Source organism: Bos indicus x Bos taurus, chromosome 3, assembly GCF_003369695.1.
Source record: "Bos indicus x Bos taurus breed Angus x Brahman F1 hybrid chromosome 3, Bos_hybrid_MaternalHap_v2.0, whole genome shotgun sequence".
Lineage (NCBI taxonomy): Eukaryota > Metazoa > Chordata > Mammalia > Artiodactyla > Bovidae > Bos > Bos indicus x Bos taurus.
In genome coordinates, this window is record NC_040078.1 from 117,466,736 (window position 1) to 117,486,509 (window position 19,774).

General features: G+C 45.1%; 1 protein-coding gene across 3 annotated transcripts in view; it reads left to right on the plus strand.

Annotated features, from left to right (window-relative positions):
* Positions 1-19,774, plus strand: part of UBE2F (ubiquitin conjugating enzyme E2 F (putative)) — a 45,605-nt gene that overhangs the window by 10,887 nt on the left and 14,944 nt on the right. Inside the window, exons 3-5 of one of the 3 annotated variants that reach the window (XM_027538070.1) lie at positions 3,551-3,580; positions 7,401-7,466; positions 18,899-18,966. In XM_027538070.1, coding sequence (XP_027393871.1) covers positions 3,551-3,580; positions 7,401-7,466; positions 18,899-18,966 — 164 coding nt within the window. The remainder of the gene's footprint in view (positions 1-3,550; positions 3,581-7,400; positions 7,467-18,898; positions 18,967-19,774) is intronic. The other 2 variants (XM_027538072.1, XM_027538073.1) reach the window with 2 other exon arrangements.

Genomic DNA, 19,774 nt, shown 5'->3' on the forward strand with positions numbered 1-19,774 from the left:
TCTCCAAAGTCTGGGCTGGTGAGCCAGAGAGGTGTTAGCATCTTTGGAATAGGCAAGACTTCAGCAGTTTAAAAATCTCTAACTTCTTGGTACCTTCCAGGTGGGGGTAGTGAGTGTCCTTCAAGCAGGGCAGGGCTGCCGCTCGGCAAGAGGCCTCTCAGGCGTGTAAAGCAGATCGCGCGTTTCTTTGGTCATAGTCTTTTTGTACGTGGGTTCTGAGTTCATTGGACTTCCCTGCTTGCTCAGCGGTAAGGAATCCACCTGCAATGCAGGAAACTCAGGTTCAGTCCCTGGGTTGGAAAGATCCCCTGGGGAAGGAAATGGCAACTCGCACCAGTATTCTTGTCTGGGAAATTGCATGGAAAGAGGAGCCTGGTGGGTTACAGTCCATGGGGTTGAAAAAGAGTTGGACACAACTTAGAGACTCAGCACTTCCTGAGTTAACTGCTATTGCTGTTAGTGAATCACTGTCTGCCCTCATCTGAAGTGCACAGGTGTCATTTGTGACCCCTCCCTGAGAGGAACGCTGCGTTGTAGTTCATTTATCCTCTGTACTGGGCTGGACCAAAGTGTCCAGCTTCTTTAATGAAACCCTTCTGCCTCTAAGGTCATATTTCTTGTACACACTGGTTCTTGGACTAGAGGCCTTGACTGGTTGTGGTCGTCACTGGACTGGGTCTGGGGGCTGCCCTCCCCGGCCGTCTTCTTCCTTCTGCAAGGGAGTTACACTGAATGGGGAAGGCAGGCGTAACACTCTTCTTTGGAGTTTGATTCTAGACCACGATGTGAAATTATTAAATCCATCTATGAAAATAGCTGTATGTAGATGTTTTAGCTTGGCAGAATAGCCTACAGTGCTTTCCTACACTTGGAGAGAATAATAAGATTCAAGGGCCTTGGCCCCACCCAGGCTTTTCAGTGTAATTGGTCTGGATGACGGGGCGAAGGGTTGCTCAGCAGGGACTAGATTGTGGGATGGATGCACAGCTCCACATTTCACTAAGAGTTACTGAACTGTACACTTGGGGTTGGTCTGTTTACACCACGTGGATTGTACGCCCCCGATGATTGTGCGCAGTCAGGGCGGAGAATCCCTGCCCCGCGTGAGGTGTCCTTGGCCGAGAGCCTCTCGTCCCGCCACCCCATCCCTGTGTGCAGGGTCCGTTCTGTTGCTCGATCAACACGATGCTCTGGTCAGTGCCTCTCTGCCCTCCCGCGCCCAGACCTCACCTCTTCCCTGCTCCTTGGTGCCAGCCTGTCTTCTCAACTATTTCCCTTCTGTCATGTGGCCCCCTTATACATCCTCTGGGCACATTTTCTGTTTCACTGGGCTTTTGTAAAACTGAATGACCAGAGCTCTTACGACAGCAGTCAGAATAGGCCTGCCAGAGAAAACTGGGTCCCAGGGGGCAGCGTCGGTCTCTCCAAAGGGTCCTCAAGAAGTGTTGTAAATTCTTGTCAACCAAAAGCTAATAATATAATAAATATGTAAATAGTATTTGCCTTAAAACCATATAGGTTTCGTTATATGGATGATGTTTATTTAGAAGTGATTAATATGCATAACTCCTTTGGTCAGATGTGCGCTTTGTTGATAAAATGAATGCCCTGTGTGCACCGCTGGAGCAGAGCCAGGCCCTTGACCCCGGCCTGGTCAGAGGGCCCGTGTGAGCTGCGCCAGAGCGTTTCTTTGCCCAGTGCCCTGCTCTGTGGAAGGCCTGGAGCGGGGAGCCTGTCCCTTCTCCAGGGGGTCTTCCTGACCCAGGAATCAGACCGGGGTCTCCTGCATTGCAGGCAGATTTGTTACCAGCTGACCTCCCAGGGAAGCCCATGGAAGGGCTATAGTGCACCAATCAGAAAGAAAGGTCCTCAGGGTCCTTATAAGGATGGTGCTAGTGAAGGATCAGCATCATTTTGTTTTAAGTGTGTATATTCTAATGCACCACAGCACAGGACTGCCCAGAGGATAGACGCCAGGCTCGCATTTGATCACAGACTGCCCCTTTTTGTTTCTTGACTCCTCCTTCCCCTGCCCCATCTCACTTTCCTGGTTACCTATCCTGAATGCCTGGACCCCAGAGCTAATACGTCTAGTGGGCCAACTGTCTCTACCCAGATTGTCAATTAGCTGAAACCAGAGGCCTGGCTCTTCCCTAAACCCTCGGCCTCAGAATGAGATGGTTGGATGACATCACCGACTCAGTGGACATGAATGTGAGTAAACTCCAGAGATGGTGAAGGACAGGGAAATCTGGCGTGCTGCGGTCCATGGGGTCGTAAAGACTCAGACACAACTGAGCAACTGAACAGGCCTTCCCACGAATGCACTCAACTCTGCAAACATCGGGGCCCTCCCCCCTCCTCACCTGAAGGAGTTACTTGCTCCTTCCTGTTTTGTCGTCTGGTTTCCATCTTTCCACTTACCTTCCTGCTGGTTTGGATGCACTCCACAGGGTCTGACCCACATCCCAGGCTCTCCCTCAGGCCTCATCCCCCTCGTACCACCGGACCAGCATGCCCTCTCTGCTGAATCGCTCCTGCATTTCCGCTGGTGGCTGTCCCTGCTCCTGTCCTCCACTTTCTGCCGGAGGTCTTTCTTCTCACCAGCCTCTTCCTCCGTGGGTCTCATGCTGTCAGGTGGCATGACTGCAGGGGCTCCCAGCCCTGGTCATGAACTCAGACTGCACTCCTTCCGTCCCACCTCTGTCGCCCTCCCCCTCAGGGGCCCCCAGCCGCGCCCCCACAGTTGGCCCATCCTTCCATCTGCCTCACTTTCAGGCCTACTGGCTCTCCCTGCCTGTCAGGAGCACCCACCTCACAGGTGCCCTGGCCCCCGCTTTGCCCTTTATAAAGCTGTGCCCTTGAGGCAAAGCTTCAGATATGTCAGGGGCACAGGCGACTTGCCTGGCTTGCCTGCCCGGTTGGTGGGGGCTTTGCAGCTTCATCCTGGCAGAGCGGTGCTGGGCCTGAGCGCCAAGTGTGTGCCTGATGAAGAACCCCAGAGGAGAGCGCTGAGGCTGAGGAGTGTCGCCCCAGGAGGAGGCTCCCTTGGGTGTTAGTGCACCCACAGATGGCGGGGCCAGCGCACAGGCCCAGCGGGAGGCAGAGCGTTTTCTCTCACTGGAAAAGTTCGAGCGCAAACTGGGCGAGCCCTCGCGGGAAGACGAATCTAGAAAAACTGGAAGAGGCAGAGTTATAAATATAAATCAGATTTTGAGGGCAGTAGTTCCACTACTTGGGGGAACGAGATTTTCAAAACCGCTTTAGTGACTGTTTACCCATAGGTAATTTCTGTTAATTTTGAATGCTTCTCATTTGTACTAAAGTAAATTTCAAGGGCCCTTGACGGCACTTGGTCGGCATCCTGCGAGTCACTGTGTGTATTTGAAAGCAACTTCATGGCTTAAAGTCTAAGCATCAGACCCAAGTGTAGATTTTGGTTAATTCTTTTTTTTTCTCTCAGTGTTTTGGAGGGAATTGTCAATTTAGAGCAGGTGATTTTATGTGGAGTAATTAACTAATATTAACAGTAATCTCTTTGTTTCCACAGAGGTTGCAGAACTTGAAGCTAATTTACCTTGTAAGTATAGCGTCCCCAACCAAACATTAAATGCTATAAAGTAAATTGCATGGAGAAGCTCGTTTTATGTTTTAATAACTCTACATGGCAAAAAGCCTATTTTATGTGTGTATTAGAAATGTGTTTGCGAACAGGTATCAGGGTTTTTTCACGGCCCTGAAAAGGAGAAGGTAGCCAACAGCACCCCTCTCCTTACTGCCACAGGAATTCGTTGGTTGGAGCTCGTTCATCCTGCACACCTTCCGTCCCATGTCCCCTTCCAATGAAGAGGCACGCGAATCAGTGATGGGCAGTCCTATTTTTGTTAGAGATGGTACCAGCGTTTTGTTCCAGAAAGCACTTATTTGTGACTGGTCCTTGTGCCCAAGGTTGGACAGCTGTGCTGCCTTTATGTCTCCAGGTCCCCTCCCCTTGCTTGGTCCTTCCCGCCCGACACATGGGCCTGACTGAGGGCCTCGCTCTTGAGCAGGCTCGCCTGCCCAGCATTCACGCCTGTGATACGTGTCATCGGTGCCTTCCCAAGCCCTTTATGGTGTGCAAGACCATCCAAGTCTGAATGCTTTGACCACTGTAGTGGTTTTTGGAATTAGAACTTTTTATCATTACACTTGCTTAAGGCTGAGGACATTTACGATTTCAGTGAAATATTTTATACGTGGGTCTCCTAGTCTGGGCAGATGCTCGGGAGAGCTTGTTACGGAGGCCTGTCTCACACAGGGTGAGAAAGGGCCTTCTCCAACCCCACCGAAAATTGGAAAGATCCTTGTGGGGTGCAGGGCTTCAGTGGTTGTGCAACCAGTATGTAAGGGTTAGTACATACTCCTTGAAACATTCTTTTAAATATATAACATTTATATATGAGTATAGTGGGTTGTGCTAAAATATATTTCTTAGTGTTGGTCAAGAATGTCTTAAAAGTGGCTGGATTGCTTGACTTCAAAGTTTTCTTCCAGGCAGAACAAGAAGGAAATACTTTGGGATTCTGTGAAAAGGTTATCTTTCTACCTACAGAAGTATTTACAAATGGTTTGCTTTAAGTGTGCCAGGAGGACAGGCAGACAACGGCGTGTGGGCAGGGCAGGGAGGCAAGGGCGGTGAATCCTGAAGCGAGGGCGGCTGGGTCACACTGCGCCCACTCTTTGTTTCCCCTCTTCTTTTCAGGTTATGTAATAATCTAGTAAAATCCAATTAAAGAGGAAAAGGATGTGGTCCTTCTGTTCTCAGCCCCCGTCATGTCTTCCCACTGGCCCCCCAGCTTGAACATATATACTCATGCAGACGTTTAATCAAAGACCATAAAAACCCAGAGATTGTCGGTTAGTAACCCATACATAGAGTATAGTTCAGCTTTATCTAAAAGTTTAGTTTGAAAACAATAAAACTATAATTGTCTTTCAAACCAGGATTTTAACTGTATATCTTAGGTTTGAAAAAGGCGTGACCGGTCTTCCCAGGCTGTACAGGTGTGGTGTCAGATTAAACAAACTCCATGCTGCATGCTTCTGTCCGTCTTCCTGCCTGCTTTCCCAGTCTTAGTGGGTGCAATATAAACCAGTTTATACACACAGCCAGGCTTTCCACAGGTACATAGCTCATTCTAAAGAGGAAGCAAGAAGCCGTGAAAGAGCAGATCTTTCTTGTCTGATTCAATCTTTCTAAAATATTAAGGCAAACAAAATAACTTGCCATAGAGCAATGCTGCTTAGAAATTATTCAGAACTAGTTTGGAACTCTGTACCTGCAAGTTTATAGAGGTTTCTCTGTTTGCAAAAAATAAAAAAAGTCTCTTTCAATTAGATGGAAATATATGAACGTCTTAGCCTATGTCTACAGACAGAGAAAAGGCTTAATTCTGGAGTTTCAGTAGTTAATGGTTTGCCACCATTCCCTTCTCTGTTTAATAAAGCCCCTACACTGAACTAAAACAAAACCTGACTTTAACGTTTTGCTGCCGTTGTAGGAGCTTAGACGTCTCTCTAGCTTTAAAAAGGTTTGGTTCTTTTTAGGAATTTTACTGTTTTTGTTTTTTTTAACCCATCTTGATGATTTCTTTATTCTTGGTGGGTCAGTCTCTATTAGAGGAATTGATGTCCATATCTGTCCCTTTATTAAATGAGAATATGAAGCATTAAAGACAAATGGATGGTGCCAACTCTATTAATGAAGCATTTCCCACACCCTTGTCTTATGTTTTTGTTACATATATTTCACTAGAAAAATGGCATTTATCTTTTCAAGTTAAATTAGGAAAAACAAAACCCATTTAAACTACTATGCACTTTTCAAATGTGTGTCTTGGATGAAAACCTTGAATTCTTCAGTCCCTGGTTTCTTTGTTTCAAAAACAAAGAAAATGGCAATGTGATCTCTGAGACCCTGTCCTGCTTTTCTAGACTAAGTCACCTTTCACTCTGCGTTGATTTTTCTGAAGGATTGGTCCAAAAACCGTATACACAGTTCTGCCCTGCTGCGTGTCATATCCGGCACGTTCATGGCGTGATGAAATGAGGCGTAAACTAGTTTTATTTTGGGAGCTCAACTCCCTTCTGTTTGATAACCTCACTGAACCTCTCTGGGCCTTCGTGTCATCTTTCACAATCGATGATGTCGGACCAGATGGTCTCTAAGGCTGTGTCCCAGGCTAAAGTAGAATCTTTCTCTTTGGATAAAAATTCATACCGTGTGAAACTAGGCAGATATTTTCAGAAGGACTTGTAAGAAATTGTCAGTAGATGACTCAAGGAATTTAGCATATTTTCCAGGCTTATAAAATACAATTTTTACCTATATCCCCTCCGTCTTCTGTCTTTATTTAGTCTCTTGGGTATTTGCTCTTCTCGTGTGTCATTTGTTTGAAGGCGGCAGATGTCAGCTGTGGCCACCTTACCTTGTCCGCCCCACCGCAGCAGCGCTCTCCAGGGGTCTCTCCGTGGGATCTCCTAATCCAGACCCTTCTGGGGCGGCTCACGTGGGCCGAGTGTCACCATCTGAGTCAGCTGAGCCTCATTCTACCAGCAAACCAAGTGGAGTTACCGGTTGGGTTGTGAGGATGTTGCTGCTGCTCTGCTAAGTTGCTTCAGTCGTGTCTGACTCTCTGTGACCCCATAGATGGCAGCCCATCAGGCTCCCCTATCCCTGGGATTCTCCAGGCAAGAACACTGGAGTGGGTTGCCATTTCCTTCTCCAGTGTATGAAAGTGAAAAGTGAAAGTGAAGTCGCTCAGTTGTGTCCGACTCCTAGCGCCCCCAGGGACTGCAGCCTACCAGGCTCCTCTGCCCATGGGATTTTCCAGGCAAGAGTACTGGAGTGGGGTGCCACTGCCTTCTCCTTGTGAGGATGTTAGGGAAAGATAAAAGAATGCTGTGGCCTGGGTGTGTGCTTCCTTAGCTGGCACAGTTCTTTGTAACTTCTGTGTGCTGTGGTGGGTACAGACCAGAGTGTGGCCTGGGCTCTTTTCCTGGTTTTTCTATGTTTAGCTCGCCTTTACCCACATACATTAATCTCCCTGAGGTGTGACTTCTCAAAGTAAAGTAGCACCAGTCTTGACATGGAAAGAGCTCTGTTTTTAGGAACCATTTAAAGGATGAAAGATAACATGGTCAATTTGGAATTAACTAATTAAAACCTGTAAGGAGGAAAACACATGACAAGTATCACTGGTTTGCAATTTGAGCACATTGGCACGATTATTACCAAACAGAGGAAATCTACTGGTTTAGCCTGTCAGCGCCTCAGCAGCATTAAACTTTCCATGTATTTCGAGGTTCGCCTCAACTTAAGGACTGTCGCTAGCCTTCCTGACGAGCTGTTTCTTTTGCAGGTACGTGTAAAGTGCATTTTCCTGATCCAAACAAGCTTCATTGCTTTCAGCTAACTGTCACCCCAGGTAATACTCTTACGTGTGTAAATGTTAAAGTGATTTTCAGACAGCAAATTCTAAAGATTTTCCAAGTGTATAATTGTTGGTTTGATTTGTCCTCTAACTTTTTGTAAGTTATAACAGCAGTGACCATTCCAGATGCAGAGGAGATGCGTGCCGTGTGGTCAGATAAAGCATCATGAGGTGATGTGAGGCGTGTGGCATGTGCTCCAGGAACTGGTGCAGACTTTAACAGCACGAGGGAATAACCGTGGAGGCTGCTGACGCGGAGTGCAGAGTGCGGGCTCCGAGGCCATGACTGCGTTCAGATCCTGTTCTGCCCACTTGCAGCAGCGTGGCCATGCCCAAATTGCTCAGTAACCTCTCTCAGCTGCAGCCCACCCAGCTGCAGAGCAGGGATCAAATAGAACCTATCTCCTGGGACACTTGTGAGGATTAAGTAGATAATGTGTGTGAAGCACTTCAGCCCAGGTCTAGCAGAGGAAACAAGCAGATAACCAGCTGTCCTTGTTAGCACTGATAGGTGTCCAAGCTGGCAGATATTTCTCCTTGTTCATACTGAGCAGCTGGAGAGAGGGTGTGGGTCTTTCCTAGTTACGGTGCAGTTGGGGGAGTACAGCTGCCAGCATTGCAGCCCACCAGAGTTCATGTTGACAGGGCATTGTGCTGTGGCGGGCTGGCTGGGGATAGGAGAGAGCAGGGCAGAGAGAATTAAGCGAGGGGAAGGAGTGCTGTGGAGGAGATAGAGGGCGGTGTTTTACTTGGGAGGTGGAAAGCAAGTGGGAAACTGGGAATCATGAGTCACTAGCTAATTAAACAGTGAAGGAGAATGCAGAGTTTCAGTGGGTGATAATGAGCCCACAAATAAGCCCTCGCGTTGTCTGCCTACAGGTAGGATGGGAGGTGATGTGTGGCAACAGGAGAAACCCTGCTTTCAAATGTGCTTGAATCTTTAAAACCTCACGTAATCTATGTGCTGCTCCCACAGGCGGCTCTGGAACGCATCCATAATTTCAGTCTGCTACATCTCCATTTTCTAAGTTGAGCGAACACCAGGGTAGAGATCCTAGCACCAGGACACTGTCATCAGAGGTGGGCCTGACCTCCAGAGAGGACTTTTACCTGTGAAATCAGGAGGCTCTAACCATCCTTTGGCTGCCTTCACAAAGATGTGGCAGGTTTGCTGTGTTTAGCGAGAGGTCCTGAGCACACTCTGTTTCCTGGCGACCAGAGGGCACCATTATGAGCATCACTGTTACTGCTAAGCACTGCAGGGTATTTTCAGAAATGACTGTAGTGATTAAGATTGGTTCTCTGTCTACTAAGTAGTCTCACTCTTGTGTGTTTGCAGTAAAAATATCTTCTTCTCTCTGCCTTTTTAAGCATTTTCAGTGGCTCTCATGGATTCTGCTATTCTGCCAAAGCTTGGGCTTTGTGGTTCTCAGCTCTTCAGAGACCTTGTTTGCTTTCCCAGGCTTGTTGCTCTCTTACATGTGTCGAGTCCAACCTCTGGATAAGTGTTTCTTTTTTTTTTCTTTTTTTTTCAACTGAATGTTTTTACTGAATGACGTGAACGTTCTCACTAAGGTTCTGTCTCTGACACCATCTTTGATGATATTCTTATTCTTGGAACTGTAGCACAACTGTTACAGTTTTTGTGTTCACTGTTCCATCAGGTAAAAAAGTAGCTTGTGTTTCGGTGCCTGTAATTGCTGGTACTTGAGTGTTCGAATCTGTGGACGTGCGCACGTGGAGTTATGTGGTGTGCTCGTGTTTTGTGGTGTCACTGGGGCAGGAAGCTGCTGTTTCTCTTGCCCTGGATTATTTAGAGAAGCATCACAGACATCTGCCAACCCCAAAAGCTTACCCAGTATGCTGGTTTTTTATAAAAACTTTCTGGAGTCATGCTGTCTTTAGTATTGAAGAGAAACTATATAGAGATAGGCCCGAGGAATGACAGTGTTTTAACAGTGTATGGAACAGGTGGTTTTGAAACTGGCTCATTTTGGCCAGTAATCTTGGGGATGAAAACTAAATAACGTACAGGATCTGGATATTTAGGTGGTCGGGGGCAAGAGTTGCATCTGCACTTGAAGCTCAGATCTCTTCTTCTGGCTCTTGGCAAGATAGTCTCTGTTTGTACTTGGTACAATTTTTATAGTTTTGTTTCTTTTTGGAATATCCCTCATGCTTGGGAATAAATGCACTCTTCAGAAAAAAGATGGAAATGTAATTAGATGATGGAAGAAAAGAAAAAAAAACAAATTTGGAAGAAAAAAAATCTCCACATTAACTCACAAAACAAGAAACAATGCTAGAAAGGGAAATGAAACACAGCAAAAATCTAAAGACCGGCTGAAATACCCGCTGGTGTTGTCTGGGAAGTCAGAGGGGTGGTTTGAAAAACTGGGCCTGCTGACCTGTGGAGGCCCCCCCAGCCTGCTCCCATTGTGGTGTGGTGAGTTATAGGCAGAGGCTACCATAGACAGTTTTATTTCAAGTTTTACTTTTTAAATAAATTTTACTGAAGTATAAAATTATTAACAATAAAGTGTGCTAATTTGAACTGCAGAACATAATTAGTTTTGCAAAATGGACACGTACCCTGGTTTAACCATAATCCTTGTAAAGATTTTGCAGCATTCCCGAAGTTCTTTCTTCCTCTTTGCAGTCAATTCCTCACCCCCTGCTACCTACCCACAGTTGCTTTCTGATTTCTCTTATTGTAGTCCTTAAATTCCTTGAGTTCTTGAATTTCATTTAAATGGAATCATACTATGTACTCTTAGTCTCTGGCTTCTTCCTTGTTAACATGTTTTTAAATTCATATGTGTTGTTGTGGGTAGCAGTATTTGTTGTATGAATATGATGAATATAATTATTTTCATATTGATGGGCATTTTAATTCTTTCCAGCTTTTGGCTATTATGAGCAAGACTGCTCTTGGCGTTTTCACACCATCCCAATTTGTTCAGAATATTTTCTTATTAGCCTGCTGGTATCTGTGGGATCTGTCCTGACATCCCTATTTTTATTCCTGATGTTGGTTTATTTGGACCTTCTGTTTTTTCCCTTGATCATGTTAGCTTGTGGTTTATCCAGTTTATTTTTTTGGAAAGAGCAAGCATTTGTTTTTCTGAGTTATCTATCCATTTTATTGATTTCTGCTCTTTATTATTTCCTTCCTTACACTTTGGGTTTAAATTGCTTTTCTTTTTCTGCCTTCTTAAGGTGGAAATGTAGATTGATTTTAAAAAGTTCTTTAAAAGCAATGTTGATGAGATATGTTACATTATTTTACTTGGCATAACGCTTTTGAGTTTCACCTGTGTTGTATTTTGTGTCTTTTTACTGATGGGTTTACTCTGTCGTATGTGTGTATACCAGTATTTATACCAGGTTATTGATGAACCTTTGTGCTGTTTCCACTTTGGGGCCATCATGCGTAAAAGCTGCTGTAAACCTTTGTGTGCAGGACTTCATTTGCAGTGGGTTTTTTTTAAATGTTGACAATGTTGTGTTGGTTTCTACCATTCAACAGTGCAAATCGCCATAATTATACTTGCCTCCCCTGCCTCCCCCACGCCTCCGGGTCATCACGGATCGCAGCCGGGGCCTCCTGTGCTACACAGCACCTTCTCACCTGCGCCCGTCTCGCCCCTCAGTGTGTACATGCTGGTGCTGCTTTCCCTGTTTGTCCCGCTCTCTCCTCCCCCACCGCGTCCATGAGTCCACTCTCTGCATCTGCGTCTTTCCTGAAAATAGGTTCATTGATGGTATTTTTCTAGATTCCATACATGTGCATCAATATATTGTATTTGTTTTTCTCTTTCTGACTTACTGCACTCTGTATAACAGGCCCTAGGTTCCTCCACCTCACTAGAACTCAGATTCATTCATTTTATGGCTGAGTAGTACTCCACTGTATATGTGTACCACAGCTTCTGTATCTGCTCATCTGTCAGTGGACATCTAGGTTGCTTCCATGTCCTGGCTATTGTAAACAGTGCTGCTATGGACATTGGGGTGCATATGTCTTTTTCAGTTATGGTTTTCCTCAGAGTATATGCCCAGTAGTGGGGTTGCTGGGTCATATGATAGATTTATTCCTAGTTTTGTAAGTAATCTCCATACTGTTTTCCGTAATGGCTGTATCAGTTTACACTCCCACCAACAGTCCCCTTTTCTCCACATCCTCTCCAGAATTTATTGTTGGTAGATTTTTTTGATGATGGCCATACTGACCGGTGTGAGGTGACACCTCTTTGTAGTTTTGATTTGCATGTCTCTAATAATTAGTGATGATAAGAATAAGTTTAGCTTTATGAAATACTGGCATACTGTTTTCCAAAAAGAAAGTCCATTGCATTCCTGCTAGCAATGAATGAGAATTCCAGTTAACCCACATTCTTGCCAACAGCTAGTAGTATCACTTTTTTCAATTTTAGCCGTTCCAGTGTGTGTGTATCTCATTGTGACTTTGGTTTGCATTTTCCTAATGATCAAAGATATTGAGCATCTTTTCCTGAGCTTGTTTGCTCTGTTTATGTCTCCTTTGTTCAAATATTTTACCCATTTAAAAATTGGATTGCTTGTCTCATTATTGAGTTGCGAGATTTATGTACCTGGGTTCAGTTCAGTTCAGTTACTCAGTTGTGTCCGACTCTTTGTGACCCCGTGGACTGTAGCACACCAGGCTTGCCTGTCCATCACCAACTCCCAGAGCTTGCTCAGACTCATGTCCATCGAGACGGTAATGCCATCCAACAATCTCATCCTCTGGCTATATGTTTTTTATTAGATATGTGGGAGTTTTTTTTTTTTTTTTTTAATGGTGAATAATATCCTTTTTTTAAAATTGTTACATATGATAAAAGTTCTGATTAGGGAATTACATAGTTATATTGTAAATCTTGTATATTTAGGTATATATTCATCTAAATGTGTTTAAAATGTGTTGATTATCAGATTAGTCATGTTTTCTTAATTTGAACATATAATTTATAAAAAGCTCCCTAACTGATGAGCTTGATAATAAAAGTGCACCCTACACTGAGTCGTGAAATTTAAATTATCTATTACCCCGTGATGTTTGGTTCTTAGTTATTCTTAGCTTTGTTTCACAGCTTTGGAGTTCCAGAAGGAAAAGCTTCTAAATGTGAAATAAAGTAAGAGCCCAATTTCCCAGCAGAGAAGTATGGTTAGTAAGCCTGAGGCATAGGTTTGGTCCCACACGTGAACATTTTGGAGTGACATTTACATGATCATGAGCATGTTTAAAGACATGAAAATGGATGAGAGCACTGAAGCAGACCTCTGGCTTGACCACCACCCTGGTCCCCTGGTAGCTGGAGTGCAGTTTACCGTCACTCCATCAAGGTTTCAGACACTCAGAATGTGTACCCTCTTCCCTGGTTCTTTCTAGGTTGATTTTTAGCTTTCTGGGAACCATTGCAAGGAGAAAAATTTGAAGAGGAAGAGACTTTTTTCCTGATGGCGTCTTTTCTTTCAAATAACCCTGGAAATGCAGTGGCAGTTATTGTCCTTTCATATATAGTAGAAATGTGGTGTCAGCGCTCAAGACAACCAGTTACCTCCCTTGGCACCAGCTAACTTTTGTTAGGGAAACGTTCCCTGCCCTCCTCCTTGTCTTTGCTTAGATCCTGCTGAGCAGGGGATGTGTTGTCTGGTATCCACTGTGCTCACAGATTTCTGCCCTTTGCCTTGCACATAAAGCTCTGAGGCAGATTCTCTCTTGGGATGCTCACACTTCCAGGAGTATGAATAAATTGTCTGACATACTGTTTTAAAAGCCATTATTACCATAGTTAAACATAGATTCTGATGGTTATTGTATATAAAATGTTTTTTAAGAGGACACGCTGTTTAAATGTTAAGCTTTCTGGCCTTGTAAAAATTGCCAGCACACTTTCATTTTCCTGTACCACCTAATAGTGCCTGTCATGTAGCAAGCTTTGTCTTTTTCAAAAATCATGTTCAGTGAAGCATAACTTTACAGACAGTAAATTCACCATTCTTAGGTGTAGCATTCTCTGCATTATGACAACTACATAATGGTTGTACAAGCACCAGCACAATTGAAATGCACGGAGAGTGTGTCCATCAGCTCAGAACTCGGGCCCCTTGTTAGTGAGCTTCCTCTCCCCACCCCCTGGCAATCTTTGATCTGGTTTCTGCCCTGCTGTTTGTCTTTTCCAGAAAGTCACATAAATTGCCCCAACCAAGATGTAGCATTTTGCACATGGCTTCTCTCACTTACACACCCACGCTGTTGTCTGTAGTATTAACTGCCACCGGCCTTCAGTGACTGTGAAGGTGGAGGAAGGGGCCCTGGGCCAAGGAGCACAGGTGGCTGCCTAAAGCTGGGGCATGAAGAAAGTAGATTTTTCCTCGAGCCACAGAAAGAGCTGCAGCCCTGCCATCCTTTAGCCGCTGGGACTGGTTTCAGACTTCTGACCTACAAAAGATAATAAGTTTTTATTGTTTAAGCTGCTGAGTTTATAATAATTTATTTACTAATTTATTACAGCAACAGTGCAAACACAATGCTTTTTGTGTCCTAAGAAATCTTTGTCTAAGAAATGCAGGCTTCCCCTTTTTTTTAAAAAAAAAAAAAAAAAGGTTTTATAGCTTTGGGTTTTAAAGTCAGGTCTGTGAGCCATTTTGAGTGAATTTTTGCATGTGGTGCAAGATAAGGCTCTAGTTTCTTTCCTTCCCCTCCTTATTCTTCCTGGAATGAATGGGGAAGTGTTCCTTTCTGTTTCCTGGAAGAGTTTTATGTTGAGTTACTATTAATCCTTTATTAAATGATAGAATTCACCAGTAAAACCACCTACGTCTACCATTTTGTTGATTTTTTTTGTGTGGTAGGAATTTAAGTATGAATATATAGCTCACGCGAAGAGTTGACTCACTTGAAAAGACTCTGATGCTGGGATGGATTGGGGGCAGGAGGAGAAGGGGACGACAGAGGATGAGATGGCTGGATGGCATCACTGACTCGATGGACGTGAGTCTCAGTGAACTCTGGGAGTTGGTGATGGACAGGGAGGCCTGGCGTGCTGCGATTCATGGGGTCAAAGAGTCGGACACGACTGAGTGACTGATCTGATCTGATCTGATAATAGGTATGAATTACTTGGATTTCTTATTTTTGGGTGAGCTTTGGTGATTTGTATCCTTCAAAGAATTTGTTCATATCATCTGCATTTTGAATTTATTGATGTAAGTTTGCTCTTAATATCTTCTGACCCCTTTACGTTCTATAGAGTGTATTGATATACCTTCCTTAATTCCTGGCGTTGAAACTTTCTGTTTTCTTGATCCAGTTAGCTGGAGGTTATCAATTTCATTGGTCTCTGCAAGGAACCAGTGTTTGGTTTCATTGATTCTCTTCTAATATTTTTTAGTTTTCTGCTCATATGTCCTTTTTACAGTTTAATTTGCTCTTCTTTTTCTATTTTTTAAGGTGGAAGTTTAGCCAGGTTAATAGTGAATTTCCACTTTCCCATTCAGACCTTTATTTAATAATCACGTTTACTTAACAGTGAATTCTGGGTTATAACATGTAATTACCTTTGTTTTAGATAATTATATTTTCTTTATATATTTATTGACATATTTACCACTTACAGCTTTCATTCCTTTTGTAGTTCTGAGTTCCCATCTGTTATTTTCCTTCTGCCTGAAGAACCCCCTTGATTTTTTTTTTTTGGTAATGCAGATTTGCTGATGATGAATTCCGCCAGCTTTGCTGAATGTTGACTTCTTAAGTTGACAGTGCCAGCATTGTAAGGATGCCGTTCCTCTGCCTTCTGACTTGCTCTTTCTCCTCTTGTGAGAAGTTAGTGTGATTCTTTGTTTCACTTTCTGTGGTGTGCATTGTCTCTTTGTCGCAGTTTTTGACAGTTTTATTATGGTGTGCTTTGATGGGATTTTTTTCCGTGTTTATCTCACTTGGGGTTTATTGATCTTTTTGGATCTGTGACTTAACAGTTTTCATCAAATTTAGAAATAACTGACCAACATTTCTTTATTTTATCCATAAGCAGTTTATGGGGCTCCAATTATGTATATGAATGGTAATATCTTGCCTATATATACCCTCTACGTATGAACTGTGGGCAACACGGTTCTGTTTACTTTTCTCTGTGTGCTTCACTGTGGATCTTCTCTATTTCTACCCAAAGTTCGAAGCGCCTGGCCCTTCACAGAGAGATTGCCGACCTCCTATCTGCAGGCTCATCTTGGCAGGGATTGTGTTTTTCCTTCGAGTTTAAAATTTGCATAGCATGTGATTCCAGTGTGCTGTAAATATTGACATTTAAAGAGGGGGAAAAGTCTTGTGTTACTCTTTAAAATATTTCCAGTGGAGTCTAAATACCATGGATATACCTACCATCATGCATTTAAAAAACAAATGAACAAGCTCTACTTTAATCGTTGGGAGATGTTCATTGCTACTTTTTCTCCATGCACTCATAGTGTTATTTCTCTTGTCTCACAGAATTTTGGGCTTCCCTGGTAGCTCAGATGGGAAAGAAACTGCCTGCAGTGCAGGAGACCTGGGTTCGATCCCTGGGGTAGGAAGATCCCCTGGAGAAGGAAATGGCAACCCACTCCAGTATTCTGGCCTGGAGAATCCCACGGACAGAGGAGCCTGGCGAGTTGCAGTCAGTGGGGTCGCAGAGAGTCCGATAGGACTGAGTGACTAAGCACACACACACAGAATTTTATCCCGAAGTAAACATTTTTCTGCCTATAAGAATTTTTTCACCCTGTCATCCTCTTTTGTAACTATTATTCGGTTATTCAAGAAGCTCTATAACGTAAGGCCCTCGGGTGTTGAGCCTGGCCTCGTGACTGACTGTTTTGTCTGTTCAGCTCCTCGATCCTGGTTTTCCTCCGTTGCCACTACTGCCCTTCTTGTCCTGCCTTCTGACCCCTCTAAGCAGAAGGCCCCTCAGGGCTTCGTCCTGTCCTTGGCCCACCATAGTCGGGTCCCTGAGGACCTCTCCAGCTCATGAAGTCTGGATGCTTCCGTGCACAGCTCCCAACCATGCTCCTGTAGCCCCAACTTCTCCCCAGCACTCCCATCAATGTCTCCACTTCGTTGTGGACATGCAATCTCAGATGGATCTCACATCCGATGTTAAATCTCACAGCTGTGCCCTCCACAGGCTGTCTGTCTCTGAGGTGGCAGCTCTGCCCTTCTCCGTCACACTCAGAGATCCGGCACTTTGGCTCCTCCCTTGCCCGCCCACTCTCCTCTGTCCACAGATCCTGGTGGTGTCACTCTCACGGGACCTCTGCTTCAGCGGCTCTCACCTGGTCTTCACCAGCACAGTCTCACCTGGACTGTTTCTGTGGTGCTGCCCCTCCTCTGCCCAAGCCCCCCTGCAGCCTCGCTCTGAATGAAAGCCGGTGTGCTTAACTGTGGTCTGCAGCAGGCCTGCTGCCCCTCCTGCCTCAGCTCCTCCTGCCTCGCCTCCTGGCCTCTGCCAAGTCCCTGGGATGCATCAGGCCCTCTCAGGGTCTCCCCCTGCTTTCCTTCCCCCTCCTTTAAGCCTTCACTTTCAGGTCCTATTAGAACTGCAGTTCCTCCCACCTCCTAGCCCCTTAGCTCTTTTTCACTTTCTATTGTATGATTTACTTATTTACTTTGTCTCCCTTCCTCTGGAATATAAGCTTCACGAGGCTAGGAAGGTCTCTTACTGGTGTGTCAACCCTTGTCTAGAATAGTACCTGACACATAGTAGGCACTCCTCAAATGTTGTAGGATAAATAATGACTTTAAACAATATGTTGCAAGCTTTGATGGTTATTAAACCAAATAGCAGTTTATCTGAAATGTATCTGAGAATGTCGAGGTTACTGTTAGCATTTTCCTCTGATTCAGTTAGGTGTTTGTGAACAGAATCACTTAATGCTAGAAAGAAGGGTTCACTCAGTGTCAGTTTTCTTCCTTCCTTTTGTCTTTCTGGGTGTAGCCGCTGGAAACTTCGTGTGAATAAGTAGGCAGGCGTGGGAGGCGTTTGTTGTCACTGTCGCTGTGTCACTGGGCTTCAGAGTCAGGAGCCAAAAATCATATAAGGGGTTTGATAAGTCGTCAGCTGAGGTTAGGCTCCTTGTGTTGTGTTGATGGCAAAGAGCTGAAAACCAGCTGGTTGGAAATGGCTTTACAGACCTGGTCACTCGGGTCCCTTTGTGTCACGTTTTCCGAGGCTGTCCCAAACCAGTTTCCTGACACCAGCTCACTGACCGCTCATCATACCTGTCCTTCTTCCCTTGACAGCCTCTCATTGTACATGAAGTACTAGGTAGCACTGAGAAAATTGATACTAATTTTATCATACCCTTACAGTATTATCATACCCTTACAATATTAAACACATGGGCCTTACGAAAGCTCGTGAATGCAGATTTAGCTCATTCAATTTATAAGAAATATCTGCATCAATAGACAGAACCAGTTCTGTCAAACCACTCTGTCTCGGGTGAGGCCTTAACTTTTTATAAACTTGAAGGTTTGCATCTGACAGCCATCCCACTTCCAAGTTCAGTTCCTAGTGGAGAGGTGCGGTGTGGAGCTGATCACCATGTGGAGGAGGGTGCCTCTCTGTGCTCCTTGGCGCCCTCTTTGCCTGCTGCTCCTCACAGGGGTGATGCTTTTTCCTTTACAGCAGTCTTAAGATTGAAGTGACTAAATGAAATTTAACCATCCCTGCCATCAGGCTCCACAGTGTGTCTTAATTCAAGACATTCCAACGTGAACCGTGACATCTTATCTGTAGTGCTGTGCTGTGCCCCGAACAGAAGTGGGTGTGAGATGGAGAAAAGCACAAGCCCACACTGGGCCTGGATTCAGGGTGCTCCGCCGTGGGCATGCATCACCCCTGGTACAGCATACCCCAGGGAGAGGCTGGATGAGCAGCGTGCCTTCTCTTTTGAGTGGGAGAAAGGTCGTGAAAGGGAGGTGGGAGGTGACAGGGCCATCTGCCTGCCTGCCCCTTGGAACTGACTTCTCACGGGGAGATGAGCAGCAGACAGACGACCAAGAGCTGAGGCAGGACAGCAGCCTGTCATGAGATGTGCCGGAGGCTTGAGGGGGGCCCCGAGCACTGCAGTTAGGGCTAGGCTGCTCCAGGGGCGGAGGAGGAGGGGAACCAGGCTCCCAGAAGATGCCTCCCCTTTCCCGAGGGCGCTGCCCACCAGGAGGAGAGCGGGCCCGCCAGTACCATCAGCTCAGGGGCGAGCTTGCAGTAACAAAGGAGCCTGACGGCCCTCTTTTTAAACTATTAATTTTAAACTATTAATTTAAACTCTGTATATGCCATATCCTAACATAGTGCTTGCCTTTTGTTTACTTTTTTTTTAATTTAAAGGATTTCTTTGTTCTGTTTTGTGTTTTTTGATAGATGAGGGTTACTACCAGGGTGGAAAATTTCAGTTTGAAACTGAAGTTCCTGACGCATACAACATGGTGGTGAGTAGCCCGCGCTTGAGTCATGTTCCCCCTTCTAGTGGCGGCTGGCTATCATGGGGCCTGGTGGTCCCCTCCCCAGCATCGTGTCCACATGCGGCCCACCCGGTCCTGGGACTGAGCATGGAATGGCCGGCACTTGTGTGGTTAATGCCCCTCACCAGCAGTATTTAGAGTTTTAGTAGAGAGGTTCATTCTCAGTGCACATTCGCAGGTACTGTGTGCCGGGCAGTCTGTGCCGGGTGCAGCTCTACTGAGGCTGGAATTACTGTCCTGAGACCACACGTTTACAGGGATCTGCCCGCGTATTTCATGCAAATCTTGTTAAATTCTGACACTGGGGGAAAGAATATTTTATTTAAAACTGTACGTTTGTTTATTGTATAACACCAAAATTTGAGAAGCGTATAAAACATGTTTTAGATTTTTGGAGAAGGAAAAAACCCATGGTTTTAAACTATGAGTGTTTGTTTACACCCCTGTAAACATGTCGGATCCTTCAAGGACCCTCCAGGAGTAGCTGCCCGGTGCGGTTACGTTTTGCCTTTGTTTTTAGGATGTGCTGACCACGTAGGAAAGTGAGAGAAAGGGTAGAAAATCAATCATAAAGTGCTGAAAGTAGTAAGTAGCAGACAATGATCATCAGTCAACAATAGGAAACTGGAGAACTCAGAGAAGGAAGAGAGAAGGTCGTGTTTGGAAAGTGGTCAGGGCCAGTTAAGGGTCTGAGGAGAGCTAGAATTGGGTCGGCTCAAGCACAGCTGAGGCAGGGGTTCTGGGTGACGAGACGTGTCTCCTGCTGTACTGACAG